Below are 25,318 nucleotides of genomic sequence, written 5' to 3'. Positions count from 1 at the left end.
CCAGCCGCTAGGGTTACAAAGAAACCACTTCCTCCGTTCTTAAATATTTATTCTAACATCACTATTCATGACTTACTTCAAAATTAATGAAAAAATATATAACAGCCATTAATTATAAATTATTTTACATTTATATTCCTATAAATAAAGGTAGCTTCTAATAATGAGAACAGTTCACAAGTTTATCAAAACATGATTTTTTTATTATTAATATATGGTAGGGTGAAGGTTTCAATATATCATTCTTCGATTGGATTAAATATATGTAGTAAAATGAGTTTGGTAATGATAACCTTACTGCTAACAAATGACAATTATGACAATATTACTTATATTACAATAATTTTTACAGCAAGTTTGAAGCAATAAAAAAACAATTTTACACTTATAAAAAATACAAGATGAAGTCATAAAAATATTATTGCTATTGAAATAAATTTTGATCTAGAAACATTAGAACAGTACCATCATTCCACTTAGTATGACATGACCACACTTTGATAATTTTCAAAACTGAAAAATTTGAACTAATTAAGTATCTACACACCTACAGTTCTTTACAGCCTAGTACAATATTTTCGTTTTTCTAATTTTTTTAGTAAGATGATTAAAAAGAAGAAAAAAAAGTAACGTCCCTAAAATTATTTTACATAATGTATACGTTTACATAACCCCAAATTTACGACTGGCGCTGAACTGAACAAATCCAGCAAGATGATTAAATAGCCTAGCCAACAATGTAATATTTATGTAATACAAAAAGCTGCCATAAATTTATAAAATTTATTTTACAGTGCTGTCATCAAATTGACACCGGTTCCAGTAAGTCGGTCGAGGTTAGTGAGAGATCATGAATTATCACAAACTTACTGGAAATTGTGTGCGCGTCAATTCGACGTGGTCTGGTGGTCATATTTTACAGGAAAATGAATCTAATTACTTTAATACGAAAAAAGAATTTATTAATGCAATCGTTACAAATAAATAGCAGCATTTTGGGCATCGAACGGTATCGAAAAATCTCCCGCCTGTCAATAAGTAAGTACCTGTTTCCAATCCAAAAACGAACAAAAAAAAATTTTGCGCCACGTTCAGAAATGCTGCTTATAAATAATACGACAACTTAGTAATTACTCGCTAAACCCAGTTTTCTGTACAATTCACATTTAACAACATAGTTTTCTATCTATATACATGCTAGATAACAGTATCTTAATATGAAAAAACATACTGCAAATATGTTAAAGCATACCTTCATGCTGGAAGCTTCAAAATAGTTCTCTCTTTGAAAAAAACATTTTTTTTTCTTTGAGCGATTACTAGTATTATTTTTGTAACGTCAAATAAAATTATATAAATACATATAATTACATAAAATCTCTTCTCACTTAAAGTCACCAACACGTTCACGTAAGGTAATCATTATAATGAACCTTCGAATGCGGCCATAACGTCACTTTGCATGTTCATGTCGATTTTATTGGCCAGCTGGAAATAGAGAACAGTTGAGTATCGCACAAATGTCAAAAAAATCGGACAAGGTCACTTCGAAGTCGAGTCGGATCGGCACCGAGAGCGATTTTGTGAAAAAGATAAAAACATAAAATACAACCGAAACCGTTTTATTTTAAAATTAAAAAATTAAAATTTCTACGTCGCATTTTCCTCGATAATTATTATCGGCAACGCTGTAATTTTGACGTTGGTTTTATTAAGGGTGCGTTTTTTTGCAATCTTCTAGAAGTTGGAGATTCTTCCAAAAGAGAAACTTCCCACAGTCGCTAAATCGGACGTTTTTTTGCTGCATTGTGTTTGACAGTTCACAGACACACATAATCTCATTAGTAAGTGTTTACTTTTTTGCCATGAATAATAACAATAACAATATGATATTATACATGTTAAACAAAAGGCAGGTGTGATCTGCGCAGAGGATGTGGCTAAATGAACATTTTTGTCGGTTTGGTTGCATTATTGACTCTTTGCAACCTTGCAACTTTCCTGCTTTCTCTGCCATCTAATTTGATGGCAGAAAAGAGAGATGCTCGGAGAGAATCTTCCGCGACCAATAAAACGACACTTCTGATAGTGGCAGATTCTTCCGTTGAGCAAAAAAACGCACCCTAAGTGTCTTGTTTTTCTGGGCACGTTTAAGTAAAAATAATAAGAATTAATAAATAAATGAAACGTGCTGAGCAGTAATAAAACAATTTGAACGAAATTCAAAACAATTGAATTTTATTTTGAATCAAATAAATGTTACAATTTATAGTAACCAACCTAGTATGAAAAAAGAACTACCTAGGGTTTTTTTTTATTTTACCAACCTAAAGCAACAGGTGGTGTTTTTTTTTTTTTATTTTTGAATGAACTTTACATATTATGTCAAAACGTCATACACGAAATGCCGACAGTGATAATTTGATGGTTGAAAAAAATCTCAAAAACGAATAAAACGTACAGTCGGAACGTTATGGATGTGGATTGGGGACTTGTCGTTAAGTTGGCACTACCAGCAAAAGTAACTAGGCGCGCCAATAATGTTATTGTAAGAATTTATGACAGATTTCACTGATGTACAGTCTGTTTTTTAAACAAAGAACCACAACACCGCAATTTACACCTAAAATAGAGCTAACAACATTGTACACTTTTGACCTAGGGTGAAAAATCTCATCATATAGAAATTGAGGTTATTAGAGCTATTAGAAGCGCAGCATGTTAATAAAGTTAACAATAACTAATAACAACTAACTTGAAAGTTTAATAAATGTCTTACTTTCCGAGGCATTTTTAATAACACGTTCAAATTTTAGATGCGAGTTTGCGTACTTTCAAGGACATTAAAAATGACAGGCGTTGGCTGGTATAGCCAACAAATATCATTAAATTTCCTATATATAGTAAAATTTTATATTTGCAAACCTAAATCAACAGGTCGTGGTTCTTTGATTAAAAAACAAACTATATGTAATGTTTTAAGCGACCTTGAGTTTGACAATCCATATCCAAAACATTTCGAGTATACAAGGTCGTCGTACGATTTAAAAAATGGCCGATCAAGAGTGGCTGTGACAAACAAAAGAATTAAAAACGGATACGTCATTATTACGAAAGTTGTTACGAACCAACTGTCAAAGTAACGAACGGAAGTGTGAAAATACAATAATTTTTTGTTCGGAAATGAAAACCATGTCGAGAATTGAAATTTATTACGAATCATCAATTATGTAACGAAAATAATAAACTTTTTCAACAGTTTGGGCAATGATTATGTGACTAAAGTTGCGGCATGCTTTTGTTTTTCATATCATTCTGTTCATGATGCGAATTTTTTTCTGTACGAAAAATGAAAGTTTTTTGTTATTAACTCGTTTGTTAATGGGCGATTAATAATCTCAACTATTAAAGGCACTCACTCGCTACACTCGTTCGTGCTTTAAACAGTTTCGATTATTAATCGCCTTCATTAACAAACTAGTTTATTAAATAACTATTAAGCGATTTGGAGCCTTTAAGGGGCTCGTCGAACAAAAAAACGTTGTATTCAACTTATTCTTTTGTAAATTGGGCTTTTTTAGTCCACTCGCGTTTTAAACTGGCTCACTCATGCCAAAAAAGCCTAATTTACACACCAACTCGTTAAATAAACTACTATTACGTGACAATCACGCCACATTAATTTATAGTGACCGACATAACCAAAAATGTTTTTAATGTCGTTTCAAGTTAAAAAGATCCGGTCAGTGCTTATTACGAATCAAAAAACACCAGTACTTTTCAATCGTTTCATTGCCAACAGACTCAGTCATTGTTGATCACGCTATAGATCAAGTTTAGATTATTGGAATTAAAAAAAAATCTTCAAAGCTGCCGGATTAAATTCAACTTTCAAGCGTTATTCGAGCAAATCGCTATTTTACGAACTGTCGAAAATAACTCTTGTCATTACCTGAAACTTGTTGAGTTGTTGACAGATCTGTCCTATTTTTAGTTTGACATTTAAACTGACGGCTATCGATCAACTTTTGTTTTCCATGGCTCACCGAGTTCTCAAATTTGTGAAAAAATGCGATGACGTGGCAATGACGAACGTAAATTTTGCCGAAACTTCTAAGAATCAACGGTTTCCATTTCGAAAATAGGAATCTGTGGCGAATATTTTGTTCGCGAGTGCTTCTACTTCGCGGATCGTAAAAAGTAAAAACAAGTCCGTGTCTTCGTTGTTCATTTTGAAATGTCAATTCTGCCTGATGATGGTTAAATGACAGTTCCCCAATATCAGATATTTACAAAAGAATTGCGGCCAACACGCTGAATTTTGTTGTTTTCACGTAATAACTTGGGATGAATGACATTTCTTGTTGATTATGTCGTACTTTTGCTCCGTAGAATTAAAAAAAAAAAACACTGGGAACTGAGTTGGCCGTGAAAAACAAAAGTCGATTTGTGCGTCAAATTATCGAAACAAAATCTGTCATCTGTCAACTTGACTGCATCAAACTTTTCGTTACAATTAAACGAAATCATCGTTGAAAATCCGTTGTTTTTTCATCAACTCACGTTACGTTTCGAAATACGGCCATTTTGTTATCGTTCGCGTTCCCGAATCGGATTCGAATGACGTAAGTGACCTTGTCGCCCCCACCCGCTCTACGTACCACTTCGCGTCGCCTCCGTTCCTGTTCCTGAAGCCTCTGCCGCTCCCTGTCCGTCCTCTCCGAGCCAGAGCTCTGGGATCCGGGCGAGATGCTACCCTCACCCGGCGACGACCTCAACTCTTCGACTCTCTGGGCGGCGATCGGCTGCTGCTGGTGCTCCGCGACCGCTTTCCTTCACACCAAACAAACCACGATAGAACCTGTTCAGTTTCGGGGACGGTGCGCGCTACTCACCTCGCCTTCTCCAGCGCGTCCTCCTCTTCCTTCTCCTTCCTCCTCTCGTTCTCCACCCTCAACCTCTCCTTCTCCGCTTGCTGCTTCTGCTGTCTCTTCAGCTCGAGATTCTCCAGTCGCTGCTTCTCCCTGTCGGCCTTCTCTTTCGCCTTGTTCTGGAACGCCTTGAAGCTGTCCCTCAGCTGTTGCTGGTTGCTGCCGCCGGGCGTCGTGTTCTGCGGCGAGTTCGCCTTCGCCAGGCTCGACCACGAGCTGGCGTTCTTCACGTTGTGCTCCTGTTTCTTGTAGTTGAAGGACTGCGACGAGTGTTTGTGGTCGAGGGAGGGTTTCCTGTCGTTCTGCTGGTTGGGGGGGATGTGGTTCTCCGGTCGCTCTTCCGCCTTGATCTCCTTCTTGGGCATGTTGTTCATTTGCTGGGGGAGCGGGTCGAACATCGACGGTATGGTCACGTTCATGGGCACGCCGCCCATCGACGACAGTCCGTTGTTGTTCGTGTTCATCTCGTACTCGTGTTTGATGTTGCCGAAGCCGTTGTTGGTGGTGTGCATCATGTTCGGTTGGGTCGTGGTGTTCGGTTGCATCAAGGACGAAATATCTGACTCGAGTGAGTTGTGTATGGGATGGACCACGGAATTGACGGGTAACATGTTCCCCAGGTCCACCGTGGGAGGTGGTTTTATGTCAACGACCATGCTGGACTGCAACAAGGGAGGGTTCAGATTAGGTGCCGTGCTGACGGTCTGGTTGACCATGGGATGGTTGAGCGAGACCATGTTGTTCATGGGATCCATGGGCTCGTTTTTGATGATGTCGTGTTCCAGACTGGCCAGGGACTGCTCCAGGGGGTCCGTGTAGGAGCTGGTCAGCGGGGAGAGGATGTTTGTTTTGGGTTTGTCGGGGGAGGGTGTAGGTAGGGCCACCTGTTTGGGGGCCTGGGGCGCGGTCGTTGACGCTAGTGTTTGGGCCGCCATCATTAACGGTTTGTCGTTTGATATGGATGGTTTGCGATTGGTTACTGGCATTGCGTTCGTGTTTGGCTTGCTCTCCATGTGGTTTGGTATTGGCGGGTGGACCTGGTTATTCTGTATCGTGGTTGTGTTGTTTGTCGTTGGCAGTGCGACAGGTGCTAGTTGTGGTTTCTGGAAACAACGGAATCGATAGACCCACGTCCTCAACGGAAACTGGACAACAGACAAGCACACAACCTCACACAACACCTCCCGGAAGAAACAAAAATCATCGAAAATCCTCCGACGAATCCCAGAAGTGGGGGACCCGACGCAACCGACAAGTATGAGTACGCTGTTCTGATCCAACTCTCACAAAACCTTCGTCAAGCTAAATGCAATGAATTAAAAAATTATCTGTAGCAACAACAAAGTCGATAGTACCGACGAATGAAAAATTGAAACGGAAGTTTTAAAAAAATAATCGATAGGGAAAGGAGTAAAAAGTATGAAATTGAAAGTAATAATAAGAATGAAGAAAAAATACAAATGTTATTCGTATGACATAACGAGAAAAAAGAATCTGAAAAAAAAAGAGAAAGTGGATGGAACAGCGACGGTGTAAAAGAAACCAAAACAAGGGAAACTCTAGAATAAAAGAAAGCGTAAGCCAATGCAAGAAATAAAGAAAAAATCAATTTGTTTAGGTATACCATTTGTCGAAGGAGCAAAATATACAGGGTGTATCTGAAATACATGTGTTAATTTTAACCAGTGGAAGAACTCGCCAATTTATGAAACTTTTCTCTATAACATTTTGCCAAATTCGCAAAAGTTTTCCAAGATTTTAAGCTCCCTAATTTTTACCAAACGACTCGTTTTGTGTGATTTATTTTTTTGTAACCATGAAAATTTTAATTATTTAATTTTTTCTATGACAATGTGACTTTTAACAAGGCTCCGTTTCTATCGCCCTTACCCATAGGCGGGTATACACTTTGATGACTAATTTATTTCAAGTTTTAAATCAATTTGTAATGCTTTTTCGTAAAAAATCTTGTAGAAAAGTTTCATAAATTAGCGGGTTCTTCCACTGATTGAAATTAACACACGTATTTCAGATAAACCTTGTATATTTTTTTAACAATTAATTATCCATAAAAATATTTTGTTGACACAAAACTTCACAGGACAAAGGATTAAAACGTACCATACCTGAACCTGGACAATGATGGTACCACTTGCAAAATCCTAGATTCCTATATTGTCCTTCATACCTCCTTTGTCAAGTAAAAGGAAATATTGTATGATTAAAAAAACATCAAAATCACCCATGAAAAACACAAGACACTGTTTTGTTTGTTAATTAATTAATTTAATATCGTTCAGTATTTAATTGTGGATTTTTAATAAAAAATATGCACAAATCTTATCACGTGATCATTCTTCAATGACATATAGTTACATAAAAATTGCAGGAATTAAGCTAAAATGCTTAGTTTTGTTTTCAATACGTAACTCTGATGGCTTTTTTATCAACAAAGTATGAAAAGGAAAAAAACCTGAGGGGACATAAAGGAAAACAAATTTGGCAACGATGTAAATTCGGCGTAATAGACAAGTGAATGTGAGAAAAAAAGAATTTATTTTTGTCGTCAAAAAACCCAAGCACATTTAAAAATCGAAAGGAACCTCAACTGGGCAATAAAAAGATTTGATAAGATATTATCATACGAAAATGGGCAGAAAATGTGGGAGAAACACGTTCTACAAAACATGGAAATAAACAAAATACAGGGGAAATACAAAAATTGATATTTTTGAGTAGCAAAAAAGAGCTATGGTCGGAACGTTATAGATGTGGATTGGGGACTTGTCATTAAGTTGGCAGTACCAGGAAAAGTAACTAGGTATTTGGAATTTATGACAGATTTATCACCAAAGTATAAATTTTAAGCGACCTTGAGTTTAAAGCCTGTTTGACACGATGCTAAATTTTGTAGAAAATTTGTTAGAAAATGAGAGAGGACTAATGAACGATCAGGATCTGACAAAGACAGACTATGATCCTGATCGAGGGTCTCTCTCATTTTCTAACAAATTTTCTACAAAATTTAGCATCGTGTCAAACAAGCTTAAGTAAACGCCTTTACTATACTTCAGCAGAAAAAATTAAAATCCCAATAAAAGAAAACAAAAGAATCACTAAATTGGGACTAAAATTCTTGGTGTAGTTTTTGGAGACAAACTTCCAAACAACCATCAGGTAACATAACCCCACCACAAAATTTTTCTTACATCACACTACTACCATAAAGAAATGTCAAAGTTATTTATGAAAAACAAAAATCAGCGTATTTTATTCGAGAACTGTCAAGTGGCCATCAAAAAGTAGGACTCAAGTATTATTTTTTTATAGTCTAAAGAGGAAACCGTCTTTTGAAAATTATAAAACACAACACAACTGTTTAGTTAATAAAATATTAAATGACAGTAATGACATTTCAAACAAGAATCTGGCGAAGGCACTGACTTTTGTTTTTCACAGGTAACGCGGATGACACTTTGATTTGATCATATTTTAACAAAAAAAAAGAGAATGAGGGAGCAGCTATGGAAAACAAAACTTCGTAGCTTCCATGATATTAACTGCAACTATGAAGAGGTCGGAAACTTCAACAAACAATTCTTGTGCATGGTAATTTATCTATTCACATCTATTTATCTATTCACTTTTTGCAAAATAAAACCCACGTAAAAACTTCAAACGAATGTTACAATTGACAAGTGACAGGTCATTAATATACGTCACACGTTTTCAGACATTTTGTTCTCCATGGCCGCCCCTTACCCATTTTTTGTCGATTATATTTTGACATTTTGAATTTTTTCGCATCGAGATTTGACCAAATTGTAATTTAACGATGAAATCTAGACAACCAAGCGAATATTTTGAGAAATCTTCCCTCTGTTCCGAGAAAAAGAAAATTCTTCTGTGGGTGGAAAATAGCTAGCGCTACGTTTCGAAGACTGTGCGTAAAAACCTGTGCAACACACCGAAAAATATTTGAAAAGCTCAGACCCAAACCAAAACAAGAAGTGAGAATCGGAGAATTCTCTTTCCGCATCTCTTCGTCCTGAAAACTCACACTTTTCGATCGATCAAGAAACAACTCTGAATTTTGATCTGAAAGAAACCCGTGACGACTTTACCCAAAAAAAAAAGATGTCAAATCCGCTGGTCGAAGCGCGGCTCAACTTACGCAACTAAGAGTGGAAACTGGAGGGCGCCTACTCACCATTGTTGAATTCCCAACGGAAGGATTAGGTGATTTTTTTGTCTTCTTTTTCGCCTGTCGATTGCTCCCACCTACAAACACTTTGACTTGTAATTGTTTCCGGAAATAAAAGATTATTGCCTTGAGTGCTTAAATCCAAGATCTCACCACTTTATGCAATAAACAACGACTCTTTTTATAAACGTCTTAAATCAATTTATTTTCGACATATCATCATCAGTATAATTACTAACATTTTTGTCATATCTGTTTCACAGGAATGTCTCAAATATGCTACAGAATACATGTACAAGGAAATTAAAAAATAATCGTCATATTCAGGGCAATACCAACTACACAAGAGGCAAGACAAAGATTATGCGTTACGTTATAAATTTGTTATTTTTTATATATAACATGAACACAATCGTTTAAAATTTCTCTTCTTATTTATTTACAATCAGTGTTATGTGCATCGTATATATATAAAAAAATGGAACAAATGGAAACTCTAGACTGACTCAAAAGGCGTTCATTAAAATAATTGAATAAATAAAAAAGCTACAATAGAAATATATTTATATTAAAAGTTCGCCAAATACATAGAAACAAAATATATATGTATATATAAAAGAACAATATTTCAAATACAGTGCAAAAAAATTTCAAGTGAGATTTCGGCATGTATAACCACACCATTATAAAAAACTTAACTTAGATCAATACGAATACATTATAAAAAGTTATTTCTTTCCAGATTAGAGAACTAATAAAAGACGACACAATCAAACTTACATTGTAAAAATTATATACATTTTACATCACAACAAAATTTAGCAGTGATATGAACAACTTTCGTACTCTACTTTGCTCTGTATCAATAATTCAAGAGACCTAACCTGACTTGCCTCTAAAATAAGTTGACTGCCATTGCGTGAAAAATACTAATCCCCTGAGTGCAAACAATGTGAATGGAGGCCAGCGCTATCCTTCATAGACCAAACATGAACCATACAGTACCATACCTAGAACCCCTCCGGCGTTCGTTCTCTAGCCGCCGCCTCTCGACCCCACACCCCGCAAGTCACGAGACGCTAGAAAACGAACGCCTGCACACAACAAAACAAAAAGAGAAATGGGAGGAAAAACCAAAAAAAAAAAAAATTGGGTGGGGGGAAGCACAAAACAGCATCCGTGCTTGGATATATGTAATATATTTCCGAAAGTTGCAGATCTTAAAAACTACAGCCGCCGCCACACACATTGTCTGCATTTAAAAAAAATCTAGCCGCGATTGTCACCTGCCGACGAACAAAAAAACTCTTAGAATAGTGGTGTGGTAAGATCTCGTGGTCTGTATGGTTGGTCCGCTGCTGGCAGACTCCACACATGATATGCACTCAAGGCTATAATCGAGACGGCCAATCTAAACGAATAACGCCGGTCCAGGCGCGCCATCCTGCGACACCCCGGTCATGTTAAATGTTTAGAATGGCGACTTAACATGTCCAAGATTAGGCTCAACAATACTTATCATTATGTAAAAAAAACAGCAACATGAATAGTTATGCATTCGAGTAGAAAAAAAACGAAAATTAAATTAAAATACACAAAAAAAAAAAATACAAATCAATACTTTCAGCGGGAGGGAAAATTCATGTTGCCAGAGAAAACATCAATATGTACAAAATTCACAGGAGCACCAGCGAAAATGCATTTACCTTCATAGTATTTTCCATAATATATATATATATTTTTTTAAATCTTTTCGATACAAAAGTTGTCGAATACTCTAAACCGTTAAAAATATTTGCAAAAGATTGTGGCCGGCGAAATGTCGCCAACAGTACCGCCACAATCCCCTGAAAAGATTTTCTTGGTCTGCGATTAGTTATAATCTCATCAGAACAAAACAATTAGTTTACTATATACACTTCATAATAAATTAATAATTAAAGACAAAACGATATCATAACTAATAATTAATTACGTCATTGATGGGTAGTACGTTTACGACCGTCTCCTCCAGAACTTTGTCAACTCTCGGTGTCGAGTTAAAATCACAACCCAGATAACATTCAATAACATATAGTGCAATAAATAATAAATAACGACGTTCGAGAGAAAAAAAAATTTGGGAAGCTGACACGAGAAAAAAAAAACAAAAAATAAAACACCGGTGCGTACGGAGAAATCAGTCTTGAGATCTTTTGCGTGACGGGACAAAAACGAAAATCTGAACTGTGATTTCTACCGATTTGAAAAACAGGCGGAAAGCTTTGCGTTTATCAACTAGATGGCGTGACGCTACTACGATTCGATTGGTCTCCCGATGCGACACTGACGGCGGCCTAGTAGCGGTGTTGCCTTTCAAATAAATATTCGTTTGTTTTTGTATGCTTGATGCTCTCTGCCAATGACACCGTCAGCCTTCTTTTCAATTTAAGAACAAGCGCGCCCGAATTAAAACACAAGAGAAAAAATAAAATTATTGATAATCACGAGCATGGCACTAGAACTCCTATCCTTAATCGTTAATAATTATATATTATAATTTCTTATTTGTATATACAAAATTCTAATAAATGGTACATGAGACAAGCCACGCCCACACGAATCGAGAGGAAAAAAACATAATTCATATTATCATTTTTAGTACATAATACTAATCGGAGAGTGTGAGAACGAGAGAGAGAGAGATAGATAAATTGGGAAAATTTTGCGGATAATGTTTTTGTTTTGAAACTCAAATAAATCCGTTACTGGTCATGTCAAAAATATCTTTTGTTTTGCAAACGTATGACGCATTATCACTGGAGATCAGTGACGTAAGTGAAAGAAGCTAACCTGCTTCGCTGTCACTGGAATCACTCGAACTAGTAGACAGGCTGGAGGTGCTGCTGTCCGAATCCGAACTACTCGAGCTGGACGACAGACGACCCGAAGGACCTCCCGCTCCCGTGGGATCCACGCGATTCGCCTCTTCTGCAAAACAAAAACGTGTCAGATCGCGACGCCAACCTCTTGGTGGGACTCACCTTTCTTGGGTGCCTTCTTCGAATTTCCGATCTTGTCGTTGACGTCCAACAGTCGCTTCTCCAGCTCCTGCTTCTTCTCGGCCATCTGTTCGTCTTTGGACTTGCCGGGCATCTTCTTATCTACAAAAAACGAACACACCTCTTCAGCGTGCGGCATCGACACAAAAATATACCAAGATTTACTGCCAATAACCCGTGGTTAAGTGGTAGGAAATCATGTATGTGTACTTGTTGATCAACTAACAAAAGACCATCAACATCATAACACTGGAACTACGAATGTGGAAGTATCATCAACCAAATCAAAACATACATGAAGAGGAGTAAATAATAAAAAATTCGTCGCGATCGTTAAAGGGATCACAGATTTGTCGTCTGTGCTGCGGCCACCGTTACAAAGCGCATTCACCATTCCCCAATAAAATTAGATGCTCGTTAACAAAACAAGAGAGGCCGTCTCTCGGTCTGTACTGTACAAATATGTAAATAAACCAAACCCATGAGCACCAACAATGTCTACCATGCTTAGAAATGTGTAGTTCCAATTACATACGCCCGCGACATGTCTATGTTTCAAAAAAAAAAAATACACAAAAAAAAAAAGTTGAATGTTGGAACAAAAGGCGAAAAACTTCGTAGACATGTCACTTTCATTGGTCTGTTGTGCTATCCGACCGTAGACGTTAAGTAATGGAACTTACAGTAAGGCTTACGTGGCTTTTTACGTAGGCACGAGGCGACATAACTCTCCAGTTCTCTCAACGTCGAAGGCTTCAAGGTCTCGAAATCGATCTCGATCTCGTCCGGATTCGAGTCGCGCAACGACGGCTCCCTCGACTGTATAATGTGGACGACGCGACCGAGCTTGTCACCTGCAGCATAAAAGAAAAACACCGGTGACCACGACATTCTTCGATTGTACGGTTCTGCGATCCGACCTGGCAACTTGTTGATGTCCAACGACAGCTGTCTCTTCTCGTCGTACGACATCGGCTTGGCGTTGTCCTCGTCCTCCGAGTCGAACGCCAAGTTCGGTGCTTGCGTCGTCGACTTCTTCCTGCCGCCGCCCGTCTTGCTGTTGTTCTTGCCGCGTTTGGCGGGCGCGTTCGACGCCACCGCCGGTTTGGGACCGCGCACGCTTTTGCTTTTCGGCGGCTTCAGCGAGGCGTTCGCGCCTCCGGGCTGCATGTGGTGCATGTTCATCGACTTGCCGCCCCCGACGGGGTGCTGACCGTCGGTGCCCATCTTGAGATCTGCTCCTGAGACAACACTCGCTATACTGTCCTCGACACTGTCTGAGATAATGGAATTGGTTTTTGTGAGGGCGTTGTGTGCCCCCGGCTTACCCATTGAACTACTGTTCGCCATAACTTTTTTACTCTTGTCTTTCTCTTTTTGTTTCTTTTTTTCTTTCTTTTTTTTCGTGCTCTCCTCCACCAACTTTCTCATTTTCTCTTGCATCGCAATCAGCTGCGGAACCACAACCAACGTTAATTACCATCCTCATTATTATTATCACTAGCATATTTAACCCCCACACATTTTCTCTGCACCAAGACTAATTCTTTTCGAATGACCACTTAAACCAAATACACAAGGTGTATATTCAAAACATTTTCTTTTTTTTTTCTATTCGCAAAACAAAACCAAACACGTTCCTTTTCCCACAAAATATAAAATGATCAAGAAGGTCTGTTTGAGTTGGTAATACAATTAACAAGAACCGTATAATTAACTCTTCTTTTCTAAATTTTTTAATTTTAAATGAATTAATTTCAAATATCCCGCGTTTTAATTTGAAAATGATGCGGCTGTCAGTGCCAACAACCGCAAATTACTCCAGGTGCACCATTTAAAAATAAAATTCAGTACTACCAACTCGAACAGCCCTTGATCACCTTGTGCTTTAATGTCGCAGTGGCGGCTCGTCAGTTTTGTTATTGAGGAGGCAGACTCGAACAAACACGATAATGATAACAACGTATTTTATTTATGCCTCCTCCTCGCCAGCCAAGATGCAGGCCCCAAGCTCACCTCCTTCTCCAGCAGTTTCAGCTGTTTATTTCGACTCTCCTCTTCGGAGTCTTCCGTTTCGCTCGAAGACTCCGAACTGGAACCGGACGAACTGGATTCGGATTTCGGCGGCATTCCTATCCTGTTGACCGGTTCGTCTGGGATTTTCGCAAATCTAAACCGGCAAAAGCTAAACGATACAAAAACATCCGGATCGGAAACCGGTAATTTTGGCTTACTTCACTTCGAAGACGTCCTGTAACTTCCTGGCCATGGCGACGACGTCGTGATCCGAAGGATTATACTTGTAACAGTTGGTGAATATCAGTCTAACGTCCGCCGCGAACTCCTGCGCCGTGCGATACTCTCTGGTGTCCATTTTATGCTTGACCGTGCCCAGATCCATCGGCTTCTTGATAATATCGTGATAGTCGTGCAATCCCAACAGTTCTGCGTCCACCGGTTTGTAAAATGGCCACGCGTAACTCTGCAACAACAATTCATCAGCAACGTTCAACGACAACAAAACCAGATCGCTCTCACCGAGTGTTTTTTGGAGAAGAGCTCCTTCAAGATCTCGTTGCAAGACTTGAGCGCCTCGGACAGCTTCTCCTTGTTCTTGTGCGCTGAAACTTGCGGCGTCGACGTGTACAGTGGCGGTGTGATGTTCGATTGGTGGTAGGGTACGAAAACGTCCATGCTGGGTTTCTTGATCTGCCGTCCCGACTCCCGCCTTGTGGATATCTTCGCCGATTTGGACGACTCCATGGGTGGGTTGTAATCGTACGCCGTGGCTGTTGGTGTCGTTGTGTCAGCCTTTCTTTTAACGCCCTTTTTTACCTTAGCCGGTTGCGATGGAGGTACTACGTTGCCAGGAAGTACGGTACTGGGTGTTAGGTTACTGTCAAGAGAGTTGACGATCGGCGGCGCCACGTGGTAGTTCGACGGCGGTGCGATCGGTTGTTGAGGCAGGGTGGCGTGGGTCGCCGCCGGGGCTATTGTGGTTGTCGCCGTGCTCCCGGGAATTGTGGGGGGAGCTTGCGTACCCAACGGGAGCCCCAGGGACCCTAGAATAGGTACTTGACGCTCAACATTCGTTGCGTTATTCATACAAAACAATTACAATAAAACGACCAACGGAAACGGAATCTTGCTGAACTAGATTTGTTTGAAAACCACGTTCAATCGTCTAGATTAATTATTTTACGTTCCGAGTACATCCCGATGAAAACAAAATCAACGAAAAAAAAAAAAACTTTCATTTATTTCACCTCTTGGTGAATTGGTATGAATAAAAATTAAAAAAAAAAAACTGAAACTTTCCTTTTCAGTAAAAACAGTTTTCTTTTATTTACTAATTTCTTGTTTATTTCTATTTTAATTCGGATTCAATTGAACAATATGCACCGTGTACGATCGTCATCAAAGTTACCCATCAAAAACAAAAGCCAGTGTCTTACGTAAATTCTTATTTGAAATGTCATTACTGTCATTAAATATTTCAGTAAATACTGAACACAGTAATATTGTCGTTCACAATTTTTACAAGATAGTTTTTACTTTAGATTATAACATTTTTTGACTTCAATCCTATTTTGGGAAGGCCAAGTGACAGTATTTACAACAATACATACAATTAAGCTAAGACGCAGTTTTGTTTTTCATAGGTAATTTTAATGCCTTTTTTTATCATATGACAAAAAAACAACATCTATAACTATACATTTTTATCAGTTTACTTTAAAAAAAAAAACATCTGATATTATTTAAGTCTAAATCAAAGGTTGTTAATATACATATTGGAACTTATTTATCATTAGAAAAAAATAAAAAACGGAAAAAGCAGATTTAGATCATTTATTATAAAAGGAAACGTCACTACTAATATTTCTGTTAGTGATAAGAACCTATACTTTGTTCATTTAAGCTATACAGTATTAAATCACGTGACATTCGCTTGAGTGCTCGATATTAGACAGAGATACGAAGATAAAAGACAGTTAATTTCGGTACATTATTTAGTTAATTTACACATAACGGAATTATCATCACCAACTGTGAAACGATCGCTGAAAAAAAAAACACCAAGGCGATTTAATGATCATTTGTTGGAAGCTCTTCGGCAGCTGATCAGGCAGACACTACGCGGTGTGCGCGTGATTACTACATTGCCTACGTGAACGCAGTATAATTATAAAAATTTTGGGTGAAAGTAGGAAGAAATGAAGGAAGTATAGTTGAAAGTGTAAATAATTTCGAGCGTTCAAAAAAATTGTGTGGTAAAGCTGGTCGTGGTTTTTCTTTCCTTCAAAAATACAAAGTCGTCTTTAGTTGATACATATGCTTTGACATTTCTTTCAGATACCTAACCTCACTTTGATAATTATTTTATGTAAATTCAAGCTAATTTAAAGTAAAAAAACGTAACTATTCTTTACAAAAGAAATACCACTGATTCTTTGTTCAATAAATGACACTTGACATGTATGGTTTGACAGCTGATGAAGCTACGCCGTACGTAAACAAACAAAAATAAGCACCAACCGACTTCACCGCAATTTTCTCGAACGCTCTGACTAATAGGAAATGACTTGGCGGGGTACATGTCTTCATAATAAACCAATACGACATCTGGCGGTCGTTTTCTTCTGTTCGCGGTCTCCGGCGATATTAGAAATCAAGCTGTTCATAATCAATACAGAAAAAGCTGTTGAGTTTAGAAAAAAATAACAAAAAGACATGATCAGAAAGATTACTAGAAAAAAAGAAGTCAAAACCTACAGTTAAAGCATGCTACAATATCGAATGTGGTAAATACAAGTCTGGTCGAGAGTGCTTTGAAATCATTTACGAACGTATGTCTTGCATAATATGTTACATTTAGCCGAGTGACGAACCACTCACCGTTGATTTTGCGTCCGTTGCGAAAATAAGTTGTGTCGTAAGAGCCAAAAAGAAAAACACAAAAAACACAATTTTAGTTTAAGAAAAAAACTACTTTAGTATAAAAAAAAAATTGATGCTAAACTCGGCAACAGTGACATCTACAAATAAGGTTTCATAACGCTGCAACATACGGGAAATAAACATTTATGACAAAGCAGTCTTGACCAGATTTTTACTTGGACATTATGACCAGAAATAAGCAACAAACAAGAGTGAAATAAATTAGTTAATATGTACTACCGGGTGATTTTAAATGAATGTGACTTTTTTTCATAGGTTGGTAATATTATTGTTGGTTATTCTGCTTTTTAATGTGATAGTTGACATAAACATAGGCGTCCTCGCCTACTTGACACAATTTATTAATACATAAAATGTCAAAATGACGTACGTACGCCAATGTGTTGATTAAGGTATCAAGTTTGCCAAAATAATTTATGAAAAATGTTCCCAACTTAAGGAAAAAAGTCACAATCATTTAAAATCACCCGGTACATGATCAACAAAAAAAGAGAGATCAAGAGCGGCTATGGAAAACAAACATTCTGAAAACGTGAAGCGTAATTTAATCAACTGTCACTTGTCAATTTTGCCGTTTAGGTTAATTTTATCTTTGTTTTTCATCGAAAACACAAAATATCAATACAGAATCCTGTTTTTGGAAAGGGGAACGAAAAGATCACGACCTTGCTGTATTATAACCGGCCTGTTCAAGAGTGTAGTTTGAGTGATCCCCGCCGAGAGCTAGTGCGGGTGCTTTTTGGGGATATTATTCATCTTAAGTTTTTGTCACCGAGAATTTTTGTTATTCAAATGACATTTTGAATTTGAAGTCACAAACTCCTTGTTTTTTGCTGCATTGAAATTAAATTCGTGAATTTTTTCCTTATTGTTCGTTGTTGTATGTATTGCGCATTGATTATTATTTAAGCCTGAAGCGCCCCTTTTTGTGGCGCCCTCATCGGCGGAAATTGGCTCTTTCTCGGAAACATTTTCATAACGCACTTTTAATGAAATGAAAATGAAAATGATGACCCAAATACCATATCCAACCTTCTCTCTTTCCACAAAACCTCTCTTTATCGTACCTTTGCATAACCATCCCTCATCTTTTTTTGTTGATCACACTGCAGTGAAATAAAGAAGAATAAAAAAAATGCAAGCGATGAGATTAATAACAAAAACTAACGATTCATAATGTGCAATGGTAATAATTATGCAACCGTGAATTTCGCATGTGTCACTGGGCGACTCGGGGCGCCACCACGCTTGCGCTACCTAACCGACACCTTCTCTGCGTACGCGCGAAAGAAACAGTCGGCGATCTAGCGATTCGCTTCGAAAATAAAATGAAGAGATCGTACCTGTCGATGTTGCTACAGGTGTGGAGACCGTCGACGAGACGGCTGCCGGCGGTCGACCCCGTCCCGCACTAGCCCCCACAACACCTGACGTACGCCCCTTCTTCCCTTTGGCCCCCTTCGCCACGGCGAACTCCTCCTTGGGCATGTCGGCCACCTTGGTGAGAAACACTTTTTCCAACGTTTGCGCCATCACGACAACGTCCTCTCCCGGTTTGTTATACACGTAACAGTTCGTGAACATCGTGTTAAAATCCTGTATGCACTCTTTACCCGAGGTATAGAAGTTATTGTCCAACCGTTTTTTAATTGTTCCCAGGTCCATCGGGGTCAGGATGATTTGGTGGTAGTCCTGTCGACAAAACAAAAACATTTCTTATTAGAATCGCACGCTCGTGGACGACTCGTCGCGATCTACTCACAGGAAGGTTGAGTTTCTTGGCGTCGACGGGCTGTCGAAACGGCCAGGCGAAGTGATGTTTCCACACGGCCTTCAAGACGGTCTTCTGCAGGAACTGCAGCTGATTTGTGACGCGCCCGGGTCGGTCCGGGGGCGGCTGAACGGGAGGCTGGACCACGCCGTTCACCGGTTCGAGGCGAGGTGGCGGCTCTTTGTCTTTGTTAGTGTCACTCATCTTGCCGGCCGCACCCTTCAAATAACCAAACTCGTTAAAGAAAAAAATCATTTTTCAACAAAAACAACATTCTTACAACTACGAAGAATAAATGTCAAACGAAAAATGTACCTCTGCTTTTGTTACTTATTTTTTTTTTTTAAGTTTCCAACGTCTTATCGGTTTTGAACAAGCTTGTTCGATGCTGCTTTGTATCATCAATAAGAAAAAGAAAGTTAACCTCATTTTTATGTTGGCAGTTCAGTGTGAAAGCTCGCCGATACAATTCCGCGACTCCTACTCCATTTCTCTTCCCACGTGGGAAAACGTCAAAAACGATTGATTTGCAAAATCGATTCGAAAAAAAAATGCTTTCAAATACCACAATTTCATCAAAAAAAAAAAAACTCTCCAAGTTACCATAAAAAACAAAAGTCAGTGTCTTGGCTAGATTTTCAATTGTCATTACTGTCATCTAGCAAAGTACTAAACACTGACGTGATGTGTTTTACAACTTGCACAAGATGGTCTTTACTTAAGACGATAGAAAATTAATTTTGACAGGTGGGTGACAGTTGTCTAATGACAGATATTTATATGAAAGTTACGTGAATCAATCAAAGACTTCGAATTTGGTTTGATGAGGAACTTTGATGGCTTTTTTCTTCAAAACTAGGTATTTAGAGTGATCTGTATGAAAATATTTTCTACGAATCGATTTCTGTGAAGTTGTGACAGTAAAACTGGCAAACAATCGCCGTTGTTATGAGAAACAATTAAACGAAAGAAATTAAAATGGCGCTGCAATTCCGATAAATTATGAAACTTAAAACTAGAATCCGATATCGACACTGAAGCATGCAAAAGAAAAACAATCTTATCAGAAAAATGCTCTTTTGTTGGTCGTTTCATGACTAATTTTTTTATTGAAAAAAAAAAGCACACCAACACACCTTTTCACCGTCATCACAATAAATTGTAGACAAAAAAATGAAATAAAAAAAAACAAAACAAAACTTACTGCATTATTTTGAATCGGTGGGTCAACCTGCTGCATTTTGTCACAATATTTTCTAAAACAAAGGAAATAATAAGAATAATAATAATAATTCGTTTGTCAAAAACGAAAGTCGAACCGGCACAGATTTCGAATCGTGCCGATTCGTCCCTCGACTGCAACCAGGCAAGTAAAGTGTCTTTGAGATAAGAGTGCATCATCACTGTTACGGTGTAATGTAAACAGAATTCCTGGAAGAAATAATGTCGCGAATCGCGCCAAAACATCAAGCATGTTTACAAACTTTCGCACAGATTAAAGGTGGCGACACCGGTGTTAAAACACCAAAGAATCAACCCACCCGAGTTACGACAACAGAAAACAGTTACACAACGATACGTAACAAAGGGAAAAAATCCGTAAATAGCAAAAATGGAGGCGTTCTCACCTGCCTACAATTACTGTAACAAGCCAACATTTATTTCGAGCGATGGTTAAAATTAAAGATGGTGGTGCGATCGCCCACCAACTGCGAAGGATGGAGGAACATTTGACGAAAAGAAAAATTTGAGACCAAAACAAAACACGCGGTTATAGAACCAAGCATCTCACCGCATGTGGTACTGTTCGTAAAAAATTACGAGGACCAAGAACAACAGGTTTTGATCTATCTTGTGGGAATCACAGAAAAATTCGCGCCACCGCTTGTCAAGTTGTAAAAATTCGAAGACAGATGTGGAGGTTCGTGCAACTGACAGTAGCGACTATGAGGGCGCCAACGAAATAAAAAAACACAGAGCCCACCGAACGTGTAACATCGCTTTTTTCTGACGTTTCGATATAATTACTCGTTCCACAACTCACATCCAACATCCAAGAATCGAGGCGAAAAACCACAAAATCAAGACTACACCTGTAGATTTTACTTCAGGGAGGTGAACCGAACCGACACCGGCAACAACTGAAGACGATGCGTGCGCCTCATCACCAGAACACCACTCGAAGCTGTCTCTCCATTGGTCGAAAGGAACGAAGAAGAAGTACCACCAGCAAATCTGTTCTTGGAATGTTTGAGTACCTTTTGCAAAACAAATTACCTGAAAATTGACCTGGCCCCAACAATTATCGATTATGTACTGCAAACCAGGATGGTGAGGCTGTCACGAGGCGAGCACGTGCCAAGTGAAATTAACCGAAACTGAGCAGAATTGCAAAGAAAAGATTCTCTTCTAAATGTGACGGCCCAAAGTAGCGTTTGCATATTCGTATCGACTGACCGCTACTGATACAAATTCAAGATAGCACAAGCATTTAAGAAAAAGCAATCTCATTAACTGGTACATTTAAAAATCAATTTGCAAAAATCTATTTTGGATAGTTGCTCAGCCAATTGTACTGTTCTGGCTGAGTCATTATGACATGAAATTAAAAATCTATTTGCACGGCCAACTCAGACATATCGAAAGACTAAATTATATTTTAAAAGAGAATTTTCACGTTTCCTTGCACTACCTGACAATAATGAGGGTGCACTTGTTAAAAACATATTTTGTATACCTAAAACAAATATTCTGATAAATCGTAAACATTTTCCAGTACGACATGAATTCCTATTCTGTTTACCGCATTCATTTCAGACCGGTAATGACTTACTTTACCGCATGCTGTGCAGTAAAGTAAATAAATCGAAAAAATAAAGAAAACCAAGAGAGATAATTGACATTTGATTCGTCATTTTTCGGAGGCTAGAACTAAAATACGTCTCAAGGCAGATCTTCGTCTAAACAATTCGTTTTTTTCTTTAACAAAAACCAACCATTTTCACTTCTTTTAATGCAATTTCTATTCGGAAAAGAATGTGTCGACTTTAAGGGATTCCGAGCGGTCGTAGATAAAATTTTGTACGCAACACGTGGTGCATTATCGCACTTACATGATTACACAACTCGTTGTGCAAACTTCACATGTGTGCGATGTCTATCTCGCTATCATAATTTTTACGTTTTAAATTTCCAATAAAATCAGTCTATCAATGAAAAAAAATGGTTTTGATTACAAACGTTCGTTTGAACGACATCGACTATGAAAAACTAACTTCAAAAAAATATATAATCTAATTTTCTTATTGCTTTTAGATAATTTAGATAAACATTTGAAGGTGAATGTTTTTCGCAAGAATAGATTTACGTATTTTACTTATTTTTACCGCTTTAAACACTTTACCAATTAAGTACATAAGGGAAGGGTCAAATACAATAGATTATGAACACTCTTCAGATCTAAATAACTCATTGGCAAACAATTTATATTGATTGCAAAATTTTTATCTTCTAGTTAAAATCACACTCAAGGTTTTTCGTATCGTGCAATTTTTAAATTGGAAAAAATATTTAAAAACTTTATCAAACAAAATAAAAAAGCATTTTACATATTTTTCTTGTTTTTACAAATCCTCAAATAATAATATATTTTATTTTACTGAAGAATTTAATTCGTTTGGTAAATTTTGAACATATTTTAAAAAATTATACTTCCTGATATTTTCCTAGTTTCTTAATTTTTTTTCCAGAACACCTTTTTTAGATTGTGGCTATTATGTATCCATACTTCTTACCACTAACATCTTTAAAGCAGAATAGATTTTATATCACTGAAGAATTTACTCAAGCACTAAATTTGGGAAAACACCTTTGGCAAAATAATGGATGCTTTTCAGATTTTTTTGTAATTTTTAAAACAATAGTTTTCGCATGAAAGACTATTCGATCAGTTTCAAAGAAAGTCTTTCGCGAAATTATGAATACTGTTCCTTTTTTCTATGTTCTTCAATGCTTACTTAAAAACAAATATTACTAGACCATTAAATTTAGAAAAATGTCTGGGAAAATGATGAGTATAAATTTTTTCATAATTTCTAATATTTTTCAAAGCCAAATATATTTTCTTATTTCATATTTAAGGACTTCATTCTACTGTCAATTAAAACAAAATATCGAAAAACTGGCAAACGTTTTTTACATTTTTCTAAGTTTTTAAATGAAAATATTTTAAAGGTCGTCGTAAAAATGTAAACATCTAAAAACAAAGTAGATTTTATATTACGTATTTAAGCATTTTATTCGGTAATAAACTTTCAAAAAATATCTCTACACAAATGGTAGACAAAAACTGCAGTATTGGAATATTTAAGAGTTTTTTGTAAGCTAGTGAAGTTTAAAAATGTGACGATTCCTTTTATACTTGATTTTTAGTGAATGCAAAAATTAGTGTATACAGTAATGACTAAAAAAAAGTAGAAAAGCGTTTAAAACAGGCAAATTTCTCAAATCCGCGATTGCACCAATCACAGACTCTCCCTTCCAAATTTCAAATTTCCCGCCCTGTCACTTGGTGTTTGTTTTTGTTCTAACCCTAAACGTGATATGAAATTTGTCGAGAGCAATTGACCTCTTCCCAAAATGAAATAATTTCCTTGTTTGAATCGTAGATTATCAATTACCCCAGAAATGGTGGTCCAAATAAAATGAACTGGTGGTTAATTTTTTGTTGAGACAATCTGATAGGCTCATGTGAAAAAGTCGCGCGATTTGAAGAAAGCTTAATTTCGAACTGAAAAGAAAACGACAAAAATGAAATGATTAATCGGAAGAAAACGACAACCACAACATACTCACTCCACTGAGAATTTTTCTTTTTGGGAAAATCCAATTGAAACAAAAATATGTTAACTGTATCAAAAGCAGTCCAAAATTTTGGGCATCTCTACCTGCGGAAGTAAGGGGAAATAGTTGGGGACCTCTTTCAGCATGAGCATACCAAATGTGTGCACTCTGCATCTCAATTCCACTAAAGCAACATTGTGCAACGCGACCCTGGCTGGTGTCTCGTAAAGAAATGCGACTTACCAAACGCAGAAAAATAAATTGTGACCCGAGTTCACTGATCAGCTGCTATGAACAACCGGAACATCCAAGTGAAATCCCATGCTTCGGGACCACATATCAGTAAGCAAGACGCGTCATCCCAATCTGCAAAACAAGAAACGGATCAGTGGATGGGGTGGAGCGCTGCATTTGTCGTGTTTATTTACGACCGCCACACACCCGAACAAGGGGGCCCCGAGCGGAGCCCCCGATGCGCGATCATTTCCGGAGAAAGGTGTCGAGAGCGAGCGCGAGTGTCCGCCGTGAGCTTAGACAGACAACGGTCGACATGTCTATCGAAAATGGTTTTGACGCGGGAAAACACCCGAATAACCTAAAAACGGCGTGGAAATGCCGTGCCAGCGGTCGGAAAACCCGTTTTTCGCGGCGAAATCGAATCTGGCACCGAGAAACGGATTTCTGCAGCGCTTTTACAACATGGCGGGCACACAGTCTAGGCTTTCCTCTGTGGCTGAGACCGTTTCCGCAGATTGGCGGCCGGATCGGCCGTCCCCCGGCCAAAAAACCTCCGCTTTCGATAGACGAACACTCCGGGAAAATGTTGTAACAGTACCTGCAAATTTCGGCGTACAATCCACATGAGAATCGAGAAAAATGCAGAGCAACACAACACACACACCACTTACGGCAGATCTGCTCACCAAGCTTGGCGCATAAGCCGTGATGGCCGCCTGCTCGGCTCGCACAATGCCTCGATTTGCCGGCGGGCGCCTCCGACACCGCGGATCCCGTCAAAATACCGCCATTTTCGACGCTGCCGTCGCGGGCACACCTCGAAAATCGTGTTTTCGCCGCGAAATCGACGCGGCCAGGCCGGATGACAGGAGATTCGTCCACGACAGAGGCTGCGGTTGGCGACGTTTCGCCTCATAAATGGCTGCTGCTGGATCGGTTTGGCGTGCTCGCGACCTCGCCACCCCCGAACTCTGGCCGTTGGGGGGCGGTTTTACGGCGAATTTCGCTCGGGAAGAATTTTGGGCGAGCACATTACCATGCACTTTTGCCGGTTCGCTCCTCCAAGAGCTCGGAAAATTATTTTACGGAAACTCGGACAACGTCAGGCGCCTACGTCACAGATCTGGGAGGGGGATGCGGTCAGGTGATCAACAGTTCGGTTGGGATGTGAATGACGTAACGGAGTTGTTCCACGCTGCTCCGTGACGTCCCAGATCGATCAATTTCGAATGAGGGATTCCAACAGGTTCCGACCGACGGGAATTTATCGACGCGCCAAACGAAATTTCGCGATTACAGTTTAAATGCGAACGCACAAAGTGCGTGCGTT

At 38.4% G+C, this 25,318-nt stretch overlaps 1 protein-coding gene and 1 long non-coding RNA gene across 8 annotated transcripts; one reads left to right on the top strand and one right to left on the bottom strand.

Moving 5' to 3' along the window:
• Positions 1-32: 32 nt before the first annotated feature.
• Positions 33-24,979, bottom strand: LOC138137182 (bromodomain-containing protein 3-like). 7 transcript variants are annotated; one of them, XM_069056488.1, is made up of 17 exons: positions 24,587-24,979; positions 23,995-24,117; positions 20,114-20,165; positions 18,901-19,128; positions 18,482-18,830; positions 14,715-15,238; positions 14,411-14,658; positions 14,193-14,361; positions 13,505-13,628; positions 13,097-13,453; positions 12,860-13,030; positions 12,159-12,278; positions 11,968-12,105; positions 9,142-9,212; positions 4,896-6,034; positions 4,662-4,833; positions 33-1,488 (listed from the first exon to the last, which is right to left on the bottom strand). In XM_069056488.1, the coding sequence occupies exons 3-17, from the start codon at positions 20,147-20,149 to the stop codon at positions 1,423-1,425; spliced, it is 3,912 nt and encodes a 1,303-aa protein (XP_068912589.1). In that variant the 5' UTR covers positions 20,150-20,165; positions 23,995-24,117; positions 24,587-24,979; the 3' UTR covers positions 33-1,422. The 7 variants fall into 7 exon arrangements, with proteins under 7 accessions (XP_068912589.1, XP_068912590.1, XP_068912583.1 ...); XM_069056489.1 differs by having other exon boundaries at positions 13,097-13,417; XM_069056482.1 differs by having other exon boundaries at positions 13,097-13,628; positions 24,587-24,976.
• LOC138137211 (uncharacterized) lies at positions 8,036-9,042 on the top strand. Its single transcript, XR_011161618.1, has 2 exons — positions 8,036-8,540; positions 8,665-9,042. It is a non-coding gene; the product is annotated as an uncharacterized lncRNA (long non-coding RNA).
• Positions 24,980-25,318: the final 339 nt, after the last annotated feature.

This window comes from Tenebrio molitor, chromosome 8 (genome assembly GCF_963966145.1).
Source record: "Tenebrio molitor chromosome 8, icTenMoli1.1, whole genome shotgun sequence".
Lineage (NCBI taxonomy): Eukaryota > Metazoa > Arthropoda > Insecta > Coleoptera > Tenebrionidae > Tenebrio > Tenebrio molitor.
This window is presented reverse-complemented; position numbering and strand designations above follow the sequence as displayed.